Source organism: Macaca nemestrina, chromosome 14, assembly GCF_043159975.1.
Source record: "Macaca nemestrina isolate mMacNem1 chromosome 14, mMacNem.hap1, whole genome shotgun sequence".
Lineage (NCBI taxonomy): Eukaryota > Metazoa > Chordata > Mammalia > Primates > Cercopithecidae > Macaca > Macaca nemestrina.
In genome coordinates, this window is record NC_092138.1 from 106,581,122 (window position 1) to 106,595,263 (window position 14,142).

General features: G+C 40.8%; 1 protein-coding gene across 8 annotated transcripts in view; it reads right to left on the minus strand.

Moving 5' to 3' along the window:
* LOC105463909 (nuclear receptor subfamily 6 group A member 1) overlaps window positions 1-14,142 on the minus strand; it is a 259,220-nt gene that overhangs the window by 44,792 nt on the left and 200,286 nt on the right. For 2 of the 8 annotated variants that reach the window (XM_071078319.1, XM_071078318.1), the window contains exon 4: window positions 4,926-5,033. The exons of 5 other annotated variants lie outside the window; for them this stretch is intronic. In XM_071078319.1, the coding sequence (XP_070934420.1) occupies window positions 4,926-5,033 (108 nt within the window). Of the gene's footprint in view, window positions 1-1,700; window positions 2,215-4,925; window positions 5,034-14,142 lie in introns of those variants that run through there. One more of the 8 variants, XM_071078322.1, reaches the window with a different exon arrangement.

Consider the following 14,142-nt stretch of genomic DNA (forward strand, 5'->3'; position numbering starts at 1 on the left):
GTAAGTACATACATTTTACAATGACTGAATCTCTGTGACATGCCACACGTTTTATAATGGGAAAAACTGATGCTGAAAGAGGTAAATAATCTTCATTACACAACCAGCCAGGAGAAGAGGTGGAATTGCAATTCATGATCTTCCAATTCTAAGACTGCTATATTTTCAATCCTCCTTGCCACCTCCTACTCAACCACATACATACTTAATTCACATCTGTTTCACAGGCACCTAAAACCTGAAGTATTTGCCACACATACCACTAACTGATATCTTTCTTATTCCATTCTTGGGAAGCAGAATGCTGAACCCAGGGGTAGGACTTTACATTTGCCCTTGATCCATTTTAGATTTATATAATAAATTCTGCATGCCATTCTGGTCTATTGAAATCTTTGGGGATCTGGGTCCTGCTACCTAATATATTATTTCTTCCATCTCCTTCTTGTCTACATGTGTGGTCAGTGTTACATTATTTTCATTTCTATCCTTAAAACAGTATTAAACACAATGTGGCCTTCTGGCAAAACACTGAAGTCCTTTCTTTAATCTGACTTAACCATTAGCATTCTGGAAATAGTTATTCAATTGGTTTTGTCTTTTATTTTTTCTTTTTTGAGATGGAGTTCCGCTCTTGTCGCCCAGGCTGGAGTGCAATGGCGCAATCTTGGCTCACTGCAACCTCCGCCTCCCAGGTTCAAGTGATTCTCCTGCCTTAGCCTCCCAAGTAGCTGGGATTACAGGCGTGTGCCACCATGCCTGGCTAATTTTTGTATTTTTAGTAGAGACGGGGTTTCACCATGTTGGCCAGGCTGGTCGCAAACTCCTGACCTCAGGTGATCCACCTGTCTCAGCTTCCCAGAGTGCTGAGATTACAGGCAGGAGTCACTGTGCTTGCCCCCAAGACAATTTTTAACAAACTTTAAACTTTAATTGATGAGACTGGGATTAGGTGAATAGATATAAGATATACACTGCAATCAAGGGGACAGGCTTGGGTGGCAATGTAGAGTTGATCTCAGGGCCCATGGCAAGGTAAGCCTCAACTTGTGGATAGAAATGAAAATGACAGGCTGAGCACTGTAGTCCCAGCACTTTGGGAGACTGAAGTGGGTGGACTGCTTGAGGCCAGGAGTTCGAGACCATCTTGGGTAACATGGTGAAACCCTGTCTCCCTGCCAAGATACAAAAGTTAGCCAGGCATGGTGGTGTGTCTGCAGTCCCAGTTTCTTGTGAAGTGAGGTGGGAGGATCACTTGAGCCTGGGAAGTGAAGGCTGCAGTGATCCGTGTTCCTGCCATTGTGCTCCAGCCTGGGCAACACAGAAAGACCCTGTCTCAAAAAAAGACAGAAGTTGGCGGGACAAATTTCTGGAACACAGGCAACAGAACAGAAAAATTTAAAACTTGGGTTCTAGAATCAGAATCTAGGCTCTGTCACTTGCTAGTAGTGTGTCTTTAAGTTTCTTAACCTATTTAGATGTACCTCAGTTTCCAGATAATAGAATGTGGATATTATTATTTCAAAAGAACTCTTGTGAGGCCAGCCACAGTGGCTCATGCCTGTGATCCCAGCACTTCAAGACCAGCCTGAGAAACATGGCAAAACCCTGTCTCTACAAAAAATGCAAAAAATTAGCCAGGCGTGGTGGTGCGCCTATAGTCCCAGCTACCCAGGAGGAGGCTGATGTAGGAGTATCACCTGAGCCCAGGTGGTCGAAGATACAGTGAGCTGTGACCATGCCACTGCACTCCAGCCTAGGGGACGATGGAATGAGATCCCATTTCTAAAAACAAAACAAACAAAAACAACTGTTTGAGAACCAATAAGGCAATAGATTACCCATAAATGACACACAGCTCTACCTTCCTCATAGTCTGTAATAGAATAAAATAGCTTTGCAAAGTGTAAGGGTTAGACAAAATTGTTGCTTAATAATAGTTTTTTTTTTTAACCTAAAAGACAAAAAAATTGGCAGGACACGGTGGCTCACACCTGTAATCCTAACACTTTTGGAGGCCGAGGTGGTCAGATTACTTGAGGTCAGGAGTTCGAGACCAGCCTGGCTTTTACGGTGAAACCTGTCTCTACTAAAAATACAAGAATCAGCCACGCATAGTGGTATGGGCCTGTAATCCCAGCTACTCAGGAGACTGAGGCAGAAAAATTGCTTGAACCCAGGAGGTGGAGGTTGCAGTGAGCTGAGATTGCACCACTGCACTCCAGCCTGGGTGACAGAGTGAGACTCCGTCTCAAAAACAAAAACAAACAAACAAACAAAAAAACACCACTTTAAATTTTTTTTTTTTTTTTTTTAACAGAGTCTCGCTCTGTTGCCCAGGCTGGAGTGCAGTGGTGCAATCTCGGCTCACTGCAAGCTCCGCCTCCCAGGTTCACGCCATTCTCTTGCCTCAGCCTGCCGTGTAGCTGGGATTACAGGCGCCCGCCACCGCACCCGGCTAATTTTTTGTATTTTTAGTGGAGACGGGGTTTCAATGTGTTAGCCAGGATGGTCTCGATCTCCTGACCTGGTGATCCGCCCGGCTCGGCCTCCCAAAGTGCTGGGATTACAGGCGTGAGCCACCGTGCCCAGCCTAAAAAATTTATCAGCACCAGTCAGGCTGGTAGCAGGGGAAAGTAATGACAGATTTCCTAGAGGAAGTGAATTCTGAAGTACAAATACTAGTTAGACAACTGAAGGTGGAAGAGTGGGTGTAGACAAAGAAACAATTGGGATATAAAGTCATGTCTTAAATTTGGTGCTGGAAAACTCCTCTCCAACTTGGGTTTCCTCTGAGAAGAATCTCATTCCTCTCTAAAAGAGCCGATATAGTTCACTAAGTTTCAGAAAGACTATCAAGAAGAGTTGTTACAGAAGTAGCCACAGATATAATATCAGGCTATGTTTTACCCCTTTGTATGTAAAAGTCATGATCTGCCCACAGTTTTATTCCTGCAAAATATTCTATATATTGCTGGTTACCATAACTAAACACAAGCATTATTAGAAAAAAGGTAACATGCTTGGTCTTTGCTATAGACTTTCAAACCTTAGGGTCAATGTAAAGTGGTTTTTGTTTTTGTTTTTTTAAGATACAGGGCTTATGTCGCCTAGGCTGGAGTGCAGTGGCTATTCACAATTGTAATCATAGCACTCTGCAGTCTTGAACGCCTGACCTCAAGTGACCCTCACACCTCGCCTCCCGAGTAGCCGGGACTACAGACATGCACAACTGCACCTGGCAAGAGTTTTTTAAGTGAGAGATTATTCTAGCATAGGTAACAGAAGTATCATATTAAATTTCATTTCTTAAACTCCTGCTGATAAATAAGAGCAGATCCAGAGCTCAGTCAGGGTCTCTATGGACACATATTTTCAGAGGCAAAAATGTCAAATTCAAATAAAATGATAAATTAAGCTGCTGATATGGTTGGCCTAGAAGATTAGTAACAATCTGAACCAGCTACAGAGCCCTAGCAACATTTCTTCAGAGCACCACTAACACGTGTCTGCTCAAATAAATGGACGTGCCTATCTCCACATCATTTAGCAAGAACAAAAAGTAAATGAGGATAAAGAGATTTATAAATGAATCTAGTCATCGATCTGACCAGAATTGTACAATTTAGGGTCTTGTTTTACAAAAGCTGCAGGACTTCTCAGTCACACCTAACCAAGGTTATGGTGCAGGTAGGTTTTGATTAAAGACGTTAACAGTAAAATCTGACACAATGAATGCTATAGAGAAGATACACAATTTGTTGAATGAATGAATGAGCAGTAAATGAACAAATGGTAAGGCTTGGTGCAGTGTTTTCCAAATTACAAGGCATAACCCATAGCATCATGTTTGGAAAAAAATGAAATGGAAATTATCAAAGTGCATCATATGTAGCAAGAAAGGGTAGAATTCTGTGAAACTTCTGTTTCAACTAAAGTGTGTGCATTTGTGTGTCTGTGATGTGCAAGTGTGCAGTGGGGTACTGGATCACAATGTATGTAGAAGTGTAAAAAGTTTTAAACACATTGGCCTAGCATTTCAGACACAATAGTATGAACTCCAGCTCTGCCACTTGCTAGCTTTATAATTGTGGGCAAATAGGCCGGGCGCGGTGGCTCACGCCTGTAATCCCAGCACTTTGGGAGGCCGAGGCGGGCGGATCACAAGGTCAGGAGATCGAGACCACGGTGAAACCCCGTCTCTACTAAAAATACAAAAAAAATGAGCCGGGCGCAGTGGCGGGCGCCTGTAGTCCCAGCTACTCGGGAGGCTGGGGCAGGAGAATGGCGTGAACCCAGGAGGCGGAGCTTGCAGTGAGCCAGGATCGCGCCACTGCACTCCAGCTTGGGCGACAGAGCAAGACTCCGTCTCAAAAAAATAAATAAATAAATATAATTGTGGGCAAATAATTCCGTTCTCTTAGTCTAACTATTAACTGTAAAATAGAAATGATATTAGTACTCACCTCATACAGAGTTGCTAGGGATGAAATGATACAGTACACGATGGTAAGAACATGAACATGGTGCTTACTATGTACCAGATTCTGTCCTAAATTTGTTACACTGAATCAATCACTCACTCATTCCTCATAACAACTCTAAACAGACAGTCCCCTGCTTACATAAAGTTCAACTTAAGGACTTTTCTTCTTTATGATGGTGTGAAAGTGGTATGTATCCAGTAGAAACAGTACTTCCAATTTTGAATTTTCATCTTTTTCCCAAGCTAGCGATATATGATATGATACTCTCTTGCAATGCTGGGCAGCAGCAAGTCCTTGCTCTCAGTCAGGTTGAGGTGGGAGAATCATTTGAGGCCAGGAGTTCTAGACCAGCCTGGGTAACACACCAAGACCCCATCCCTACAAAAAATAAACAAATTAGCCAGGCATGGTGGCACACACCTATATGGTCCTAGCTACCTGGGATACTGAGGTGGGAGGATCCCTTGAGACCAGGAGTTTGAAGCTGCAGTGAGCTCTGATTGTGGCACTGTACTCCAGCCTGGATGACAAAGCAAGACGCTGTCTCTAAAAAAACCAAAAACAACAACAACAACAAAAAGAAAAATTCATCTTAAATAAAGCTATAAATAGAGCTTTAATTAAAAAAGTTTTTGATATAATTCAACATTATAAAACTTTTAGCAAACTAGAAACAGAAAAAAATTGAATATGATAAAGGCTATCTGAAGAAACCTATACCAACTATTACACTGAATCATAAAATGTTTAAACAAAAATGTGCTTTTCTTCTGAGACTGGATATAAGACAAGGATGGCCTATGATCAGTACTCTATCTTTATTCAACACTGTAGTGAAGGTCCCAGCCAGCGCAGACAAAATAAGAAATACATAAAAATTAACCATATTTTTATACCACACACAAACAAGTGAAAAATTTTTAAAGATGCCATTTACAATAGCACCAATAAATATGAAATGCCCAAGGTGTAATCTAATAAAGAGATACAAGATCTCTATGGAGAACTTGTAATATACTTATTTAATATAAAGTACTTCTAAGATAAACTAAAGAAGGTTTTTAAGTAAATGGAGGGATATATGACACTCATGGATTGGAAGAGTCATTACGGTAAAGGTCTATAGATTCAGTAAGGTCCCATTCAAAATCCCCACTCTGTGTGTGTGTGTGTGTATAACTTGACAAGCTAATTCTGAAATGTATACGGAAATGCAAAAGAACAAAACTAGTACAGATACTTGAGAAAAGATAAGACAATCTACCATATATCAACATTTATTTTAAAGCTATAGTAATTAAAATGTTTTACTGGCTCAAAGACAAATAAAGAGACCGAAGGCATGGAATGGAGAACCCTACAACATAGCCATGCATATACGAATATTTAATTTATAAAGATGGCACTGCAGAGCACTGAGAAAAAGACAAGGCTTTTCAATGAATTGTGATGGGGCAAGTTGATATCTATATGAGAAAAAGTGAAACCCGATTCTACTGTACTCTAAGACCCAAATATCAAAGGCAAAATAATATATCTCTCAGAAGATAATAAGAAGAATATCTTCACGACCTTGAGTTATAAAGAGATTTTTAAAAAGAAGTCAGAAGGCCAGGTGCGGTGGCTCACGCCTGTAATCCCAGCACTTTGGGAGGCAGGGGCGGGCAGATCATGAGGTCAGGAGATCGAGACCATCCTGGCTAACATGGTGAAACCCCACCTCTACTAAAAACACAAAAATTAGCTGGGTGTGGTGGCAGGCACCTGTAGTCCCAGATGCCCGGGAGGCTGAGGCATGAGAATTGCTTGAACCCAGGAGGCAGGGGTTGCAGTGAGCCGAGATCGTGCCATTGCACTCCAGCCTGGGTGACAGAACGAGACTGCATCTCAAAAACAAACAAACAAACAAACAAACAACAACAAGAAAAAGTAAGTCAGAAGAAGCACTAACCATAGAAGAAAACATTGATAAAACTGCATTAAAGTAACAAAATATAATAGAGTGAAAAGGCAAGACACAGCATGGGAGAAGATATATGTAATACATGACCTACAAAGAGCTCATATTCCAAAATACATAAAACTCCTATGTAAGAATAAGAAAAAGGCAACCCAGTAGAAAAATATGTGAGACTTGAACAGGCGTGCCACAAAGGAGGCTAAGCCACATAATCAATAAACTTATGAAAAGATGTTCAAACTTACTAGTGATCAAGGACATGCAAATTAAAACCACAATAAGATATTACATAGCCATCAAAATGAGTGAAATGTAAAAAGACTTCACGTTGTGACGGCAATGTAGAAAAACTAAATTTCATATATTGTTGGTAGGACTGTTTGTTTATACAATCACCATGGAAAACGGCATGTCATTATTAAGTGGAAGGGACATCTATCCTATGATTCATTCCCAGGAATATACCCAATAAAAATGCATATACATGCATATCAGGAGGCAAGTTCAAGGATGTTCACATCAGCATGCTTTATAAAAGCCCTGAATTTAAAATAACCCAAATGTTCATCAACATTACTACAGATGGTATGCATTCAACAATGAAATACTATACAGCAATAAACATATCTGAACTACTGCAACAACACAGATGACTTGTACAAACAATGGGTGAAAGAAGTGCGAAAGCAAAGAATAAATACTACAGGATTCCATTTGTATTAAGCTTAAAATAAAACAGGCAAAGAAGGGAAAGAGACATATAGTGTTAACAGTACCGTGGTGGGGAGAAGCTTCTGGATCCTCGCAGTGTTCTGTATCTTGAAGTGGGCAGTTGCTTTACAGTAAGTCATTAAGCTGTACATTTGTATTTTATCCATTTATCTTTAAGTATTAATATTTCATAATAAAAGGCTAAAAACAAAACACAACATGGCAGAGCACTCCAAGAAAGGGAAATGATATCAGCAATGGCAAAAGGAAGGAAAACAAACGCAAGGTGTGTTTGAGAGAATTGCATAGGATACTGATGTTGCATAGAGAGATCTTATGGAGGAATGGTGGGAAATATATCTTGCAAACTGGTTTGGAATAGACTGCAATCGATATTATCCGGCTGACAGAAGGCTACTGAGATGTTTGAATGGAGCCTAGAAAGGGCTTGTTGACTGACTGGACCACAGAGGAGAGATGAAGAGAGAAGGGGATAGGAAAGTGGCAGAGAGGAACAGAAGTTCTAAACCAAGGTGGCTGTGAGAAATGCGGCAACACTAACAGAAAATTGGAAAGTAAAAGCTGAGCGCGGGGCAAAATTAATGGCTTTAGTTTAAAGAGAGCATGATGGGCGAGTCAAGTGGGAATATTCTAAAGGCAACTACTTAGGGGACAATGGTCAGGGCTAAAATGAAGAATCTGGGAGTCCTCAACACATAGAACAGTTGAAGCTATGGCAACAGATCAGAACTCCAAGGGGTGGGGGTTGGGGGTCGGAGAATGTGGAGAAGCAGCAGTAGGATAAAACAGAGAGGGGAAGGCGAGATCTTAGGGAAGTAAAGTGAGATGACGTGGTCAAAGAAGAAAAGGATAGAATGTAAATCCATGATTATCAGAAATATAAGGGACAAAAGGATTCTACAAAGAAGACTCACTGTCAAATGCAACATCAAAACATATGAGGGCCAGGTGTGATAGCTCACACCTGTAATCCCAGTACTCAGGGGAGGCAGGAGCAGGAGGATAGCTTGAGCCCAGGAGTTGGAGACTACTCTAGTCAAGACAACGAGACCCTGCTCTCCACAAAAAGAAAAAACAAACAAACAAAAAAAGTGTTCAGAATAAAAAAGGCTCAAAGGTCACTACTGAGAACCACTTCGGTGAACCAGTTAGGACAAAAATCATACTGAGTTAAAAGTGAGTGGTAAAGAAATAATATAATTAGCTATACATCATGATCCATTCGGAGTGATAGAGAAAATACATTTTGTAGGAGGCAGCAACAGATTCAAGTAGATGCTTTTTAAAAATTTGCTGTCTTTTTTTTTTTAACTAGTAGAGAATCATATGCATTTAAAAAAGACAAACAGGCCAGGCAAACAGGCCAGGCCTGTAATCCCAGAACTTTGGGAGGCCGGGGCGGGCAGATCACGAGGTCAAGAGATTGAGACTATCCTCGCTAACACGGTGAAACCCCATCTCTACTAAAAATACAGAAATTAGCTGGGCGTGGTGGCATGTGCCTGTAATCTCAGCTACTTTGGAGGCTGAGGCAAGAGAATTGTTTGAACCCGGGAGGCGGAGGTTGCAGTGAGCCGAGATGGCGCCACTGCACTTTAGCCTGGCAGAACAAGATTCCATCTCAAAAAAAAAAAAAAGAAACATAGAAACAGTCTTGTAAGAGGAGAATGAAATGTAATCATGTAATCAAGCCATGCTTTCCAAATAAAAACTTTCATGAAAAGTAAGACAAGTTAAACATTTGTATATTTTCTGTTATTTTATTTTTATTAAGAAAAAAATTAAGTGACTTGCCCAGGGTTAGAAAAGCAAAGTGATTCACCCAAGGACACAGCAAATCAGTGATGGAACTGAGTTTTAACCTTACTATTCTTCCAAAGATAGACTTCCCATTACATAAACTACCTCCTATGAAGGTGGGGGAAGAGAAGGATGGTTGGCATGGCAGGTATCAAGACTGAGCCTCAGGCTGGGCATGGTGGCTCATGCCTGTAATCCCAGCACTTTGGGAGGCCAAGGCGGGTGGATCACGAGGTCAGGAGATCGAGACCATCCTGGCTAACACGGTGAAACCCTGTCTCTACTAAAAATACAAATTAGCCAGGCATGGTGGTGGGCGCCTGTAGTCCCAGCTACTCGGGAGGCTGAGGCAGGAGAATGGCGTGAACCCAGGAGGCGGAGCTTGCAATGAGCCGAGACTGCGCCACTGCACTCCAGCCTGGGTGACAGAGCAAGACTCCGTCTCAAAAAAAAAAAAAAAAAAGACTGAGCCTCAGTACTGCTGCTGCGTCACCCATACCCCTTCTTTAAGGAAACAAATGACAGGAGTCACAACAAAATGTGTGAAACAGAGAACTACGTGCAATCTATCTTGTAAGTGAGCACGACATACCCTCCCCTTCTAGCAATCAGTTCTACCTTAATTTGGTTAAACACAGGACAAAACCTGTTACAAAAAGGCTTCATACTCTCATACCTTCACTCAGCTTTGCTGTTACAAAAATACCTCCTCCTCCCCAAGAAGGGCATTTTACCCATTCCAAGGGCTCAGGTTACGCAAATTACATTTGGAAACTGATTTTTATCAAAACCTGCTTTTCAGACTGTGATGAAGGCCAGATTTAGGAAATGGAGAGTACAGCTGCTCACTTGACCAAAATTATACTGACAACTAAGGCAATCTGGAACTTGCCTGGCTGAAGGGTATTTAAAACAAAAGGGATCTGTTTCAACTGGATTACTAGTTCCAACTCTCTGATCAGTTGTACATTCTAAAGACTGGCTCCAATCAGTTTCATGAGGTTGCCACTATCTGAAATGAAGGCCTCAGGCTGTATGGCAGAATTGAAATTGGGAACAGGTACCCTCAAAATTTCATTTGCAAACACAGAATTTAAACACAAATAAAAAAAATCATTGCACTGTTCCTCTGTTTACATACCATGTCCACTCCACCGCACATACTACCATAAAATTCCATTTCCAAAGGCCACACATGGAGTTCCTCAGAGGACATTTCTAAAATTTGACATCAGCTGAATGAAAACAAGTGAGCAATTTATAAGACTGATGGACTGTTTGGGAGTTACTCTTACTGATCACTAGTGTGAAAGGAAAACAAAAGTCTGGGACCCCAATTTACTGTGCCAAAGGAAAAAAAAAAAATTAAGCTGAAAGCTGAGTCATGCAAGAAGCTGCCTTTCCTTTTGTTCCTAAGCAGATAGCTACAGATAAAATGTTACCTATCTCCACAGGCAGCAACTCTATATTCACCTTATCTTAAGTAAAGTGCTGATTTACTGAGATGAATACATAATTGACTATTCCCCTAGCTGCTCCTTTTCTCTTGCAACATGTGGATTCAGTAATGTGACCATACCTTTCCTCTTTCCCCTCCAGCCTGCTTTTCCCACTTCAATACTAAAACCCTCTTTGGAGAAAGGCACAGACCTGTCTCCTAGGCGTGTCCTTAAACCTTGGCAAAATAAACTTCTAACTTGATTGAGACCTGTCTTTGATACTTTTTGGTTTACACTAGAAGAAAAGATGGGAAAAAGACAAAAGAAAATGTTACTGATGCCATTAACTGCATAGGCCTAGAAACAAATGACAATTAGCTGAAATGAATCCAGGAAAAAGGCTACTCCATCATCTGATTTCTCAACTCTAGGTGAGGGCAAGAAAATAAAAATTCAGAAGACAGTCCCCAATTCCTTCCTATCTCCTCTATGCGGGGATCTCTGAATTAGAAACCAAGCTGCTATCCGTAATACAAGGCTTTCATCTTCATAGAAAACTTAGGGTTTCTAGTTAGAGAAATCTATTATTTGTCTTATGTCACTGAAACTTTCAAGGATTCCTTGTTTACTTGGCAGGGGCGGGCAGGGAAACAGTTGCTTGAATCTGAGGCAAAAATATAAATTGTTCTCAGTGGAAAAAATATAAAGGCATTTCATTCATAGATAGCTTGGATTCATGCACTGTATCTAAACCAGTAAGTTCTTTTGAAGCTGGAAGTATAAAGTAGACATTGATTATTTAAAATTCTTACTTCTTGTCTCAAATCATCACAACATTTACTCACTGAATAAATATTTGAGAGCCCCTCTATGCCCTTTATGTATCTCACAGCAGTGGAGGAGATGGACATCAATCCCATAATTTAAATACAGAGCAGTCAATACTAAACTAGCGAGAGACGATATAGTGGACACAGAGGAGTGAGTGAGTCATTCTGGAGATGGATGGGGGGGGGGCAGAAGGAAAGATTATCTAGAAGAGGTATCACCTGAACTGAGCCTTAGAGTAGAAGTATGTCAAAAAGAATTTCAGCCAGAGGGAAGAGTACAGACAAAGGGCTTGCTGGCTGTGGGTATTTAACTGTGTCTTAGGAGTGTGGTGGTTGAGGTAGTAGGAGATGAGGAGAGCCACAATGAACGTAAACATGCAATTCTGGATTTAGATTGACCTAAGGAGTCCTTCTGTAGGGAGTCTGTAGGCATGGATGCGATTGCAGAGGACAGGATATGAAGAGAGACTGGAATCTGCAGTAGATATCTTTCTGGCTGTCTGCTCAGCCCGCACCAATCTTTTCTTTGAGAGCAGCCACTGCCCCGCCTGTGGGTACTATGTTTACACTGCTAGACAAGTTGACTGGACCACGGACAGATACTGGCCGCTGCTGATGGGACTGGAAAAAGACACTGGTTTAATGCAGTTCTCTCTATTGCCAAGATTTTGTAATGAAGACACAGGGCTTGCTAACTTCTGATGAGAATGAGCTGTGAGGTGACTAGTGAGATGGTTTTGTTCCTGAAAAGCAGAGGATATTTGACTAGGTGGTAGTGGTTAGGATGAGGGTTAGGGGATGAGGTAAAGCAGAGGTACTATGTTTCATGGCTTCAGAGGGTCTGAGAGTAGTTCCTGTGGCTCCTGATGACTCCTGCCATCCCTCCTGAATCCTAACTCTTCCATGTTTCTCTATGTCCCATGCTCTAACCCAGTTTCTTTCCAATAACTTCCACTCAGGCCCTGAGCTAGTTAAGTTTGATGAGTTTCTCTTACTTACCATAAAAAAAAAAAATTGACTATGACAAACCTTAATGAAAGTCTATATTTAGAGATCAGGAAGAACAAGAGATAGAAAAAAGGTACCTTAGGAGCAAAGGAAAATATGGACAGTACAATGCCAGGGAAGTCAAGGAAACAAAGAGCTGTACTAAATAGACAGCAGTCAACAGTATGGAGAAACTGAGGCTATGAACTGAGAACAGGCTGAGGGACGAGGCAAAAGGCAGAGCTGGGACTACTTACTGCCTCTGTGCAAAATTTAAGCAGGTGCCAAAACACTCAATCAATATATTTTAATACAATCTTTTAAAATCAAAATACAAAATTAATGCAAGAAAAAGTTTTAAACAGATGACTATCACTAGAATTTTCCTTTTGCCTCAAGGCTCCAATAATGGCCTGGTATGGCAATCATACTAATTTTGTCACTAATCATCAGGAATCATCTAAAGACAACTTCAAGAACATGGAGGGAAGGAGGTAGATTTCAAAATGTCAAGAAAAAGGTAGGAACAACTGATAGAGACTATTCTTTCCAATATGTTTGATGAGAGAACCTCCATTTTGCAAGTGAGGAAACTGAATCACAGAGAAATGATTACCCAAGGTCATACAAATTGAGAACACACCAAGAAAGTGAGAATCAAACCTGGTTTCTTGCCCTTTTCTGCTCCACAGTGGGCTTAGCTTAGTGGAGGAGATCTGTGGTATATTCGCACATGTCAGTGGAAGGAATTCTGGCAAATTAATTGGGTGTCAGCAGTACTTCTATAATGAAGCATTTCCATAGGCAAAACAGGCAAGGTGAATTTTCTAGAAATTCCTAAGGGCAAACTATAGACAAACTGGAGATCTAAAATGCTACAGGAAGAGCATTGTGGACATGACAGAGATGATAGTCTTTTCCAAGGTCTGAAGAAAAGGTCACCAGAAATCCTGGGTATTGGAAACTATGAAATAATTGTTATTCCAACCAAAAAATGAGCATCAAAAAGCATTAAAGTGAGGTCTGAAGGATACTGAGTGTGGTTTTGGCATTAGGAAGATTAACTGTAAACACGAGACTTCATGGTCTTTGCAATTTACTTGTTCTGAACAGTTCATAGTTCAAGGTTGTATTAAGCTGAAACTTTTAAAACCAAAAATAGCTGTCAACTTGTAATATCTTCACAGCGACAATGGGATGGGAAAAAAGAAGGCTCACGGGATCTAGTCTTTGGAGGAAAACTCATCTCTGAATCCCCAACCCCTGGGTAATTCATCTGAAAATGGTAAATGGGCAAAGTAGGAAGCCCTCAGCTCTTTTGTCTGAAGAGTGCTGTGAACGCTGTAATTTCTCCTACATGGGTAAAATTTCAGTGCTTCGGTGCTTAAAGGGGTATCAAGAGGTCATCTACTCCAACCTAAGGAATGAACACTAGCATACTTCCAGAAGTGAGGCATTCACTCTCTCACAACTACACAACAGCTTGGACTATTATTAAGTTCTTCCTTATTCTAACTTGAAATCTTTCACCCTGTAACTTTCTGCCTACTAGACCTAACTCCATTCTCTGAGGCCCCATGGGACAACCTTTCACAGAAGACAACAACCATAGTCCCCTAAGCTTTCTCTTTTACGCAATAACTATTTACTGAGGAAGCCAACATTCGTGTTCCCTTTAAAAGTATTTCATAGGGCATGTCTTTCTGACACCTACCTTCATTATATTCCTCCACATTTTTATGTCCAAGTTCTTTTTAAATACAGCCTCTACACTGTCCGTAATAGTGAAAAGTTGGACAACCTAAATATTAATCTATATATAGGAGAAGAGAATGGTTAAGTTAAACTGACATACGTATACAATGGAATAAGCAATTACTTAAAAAGGATAAGACACATCTTAAAAA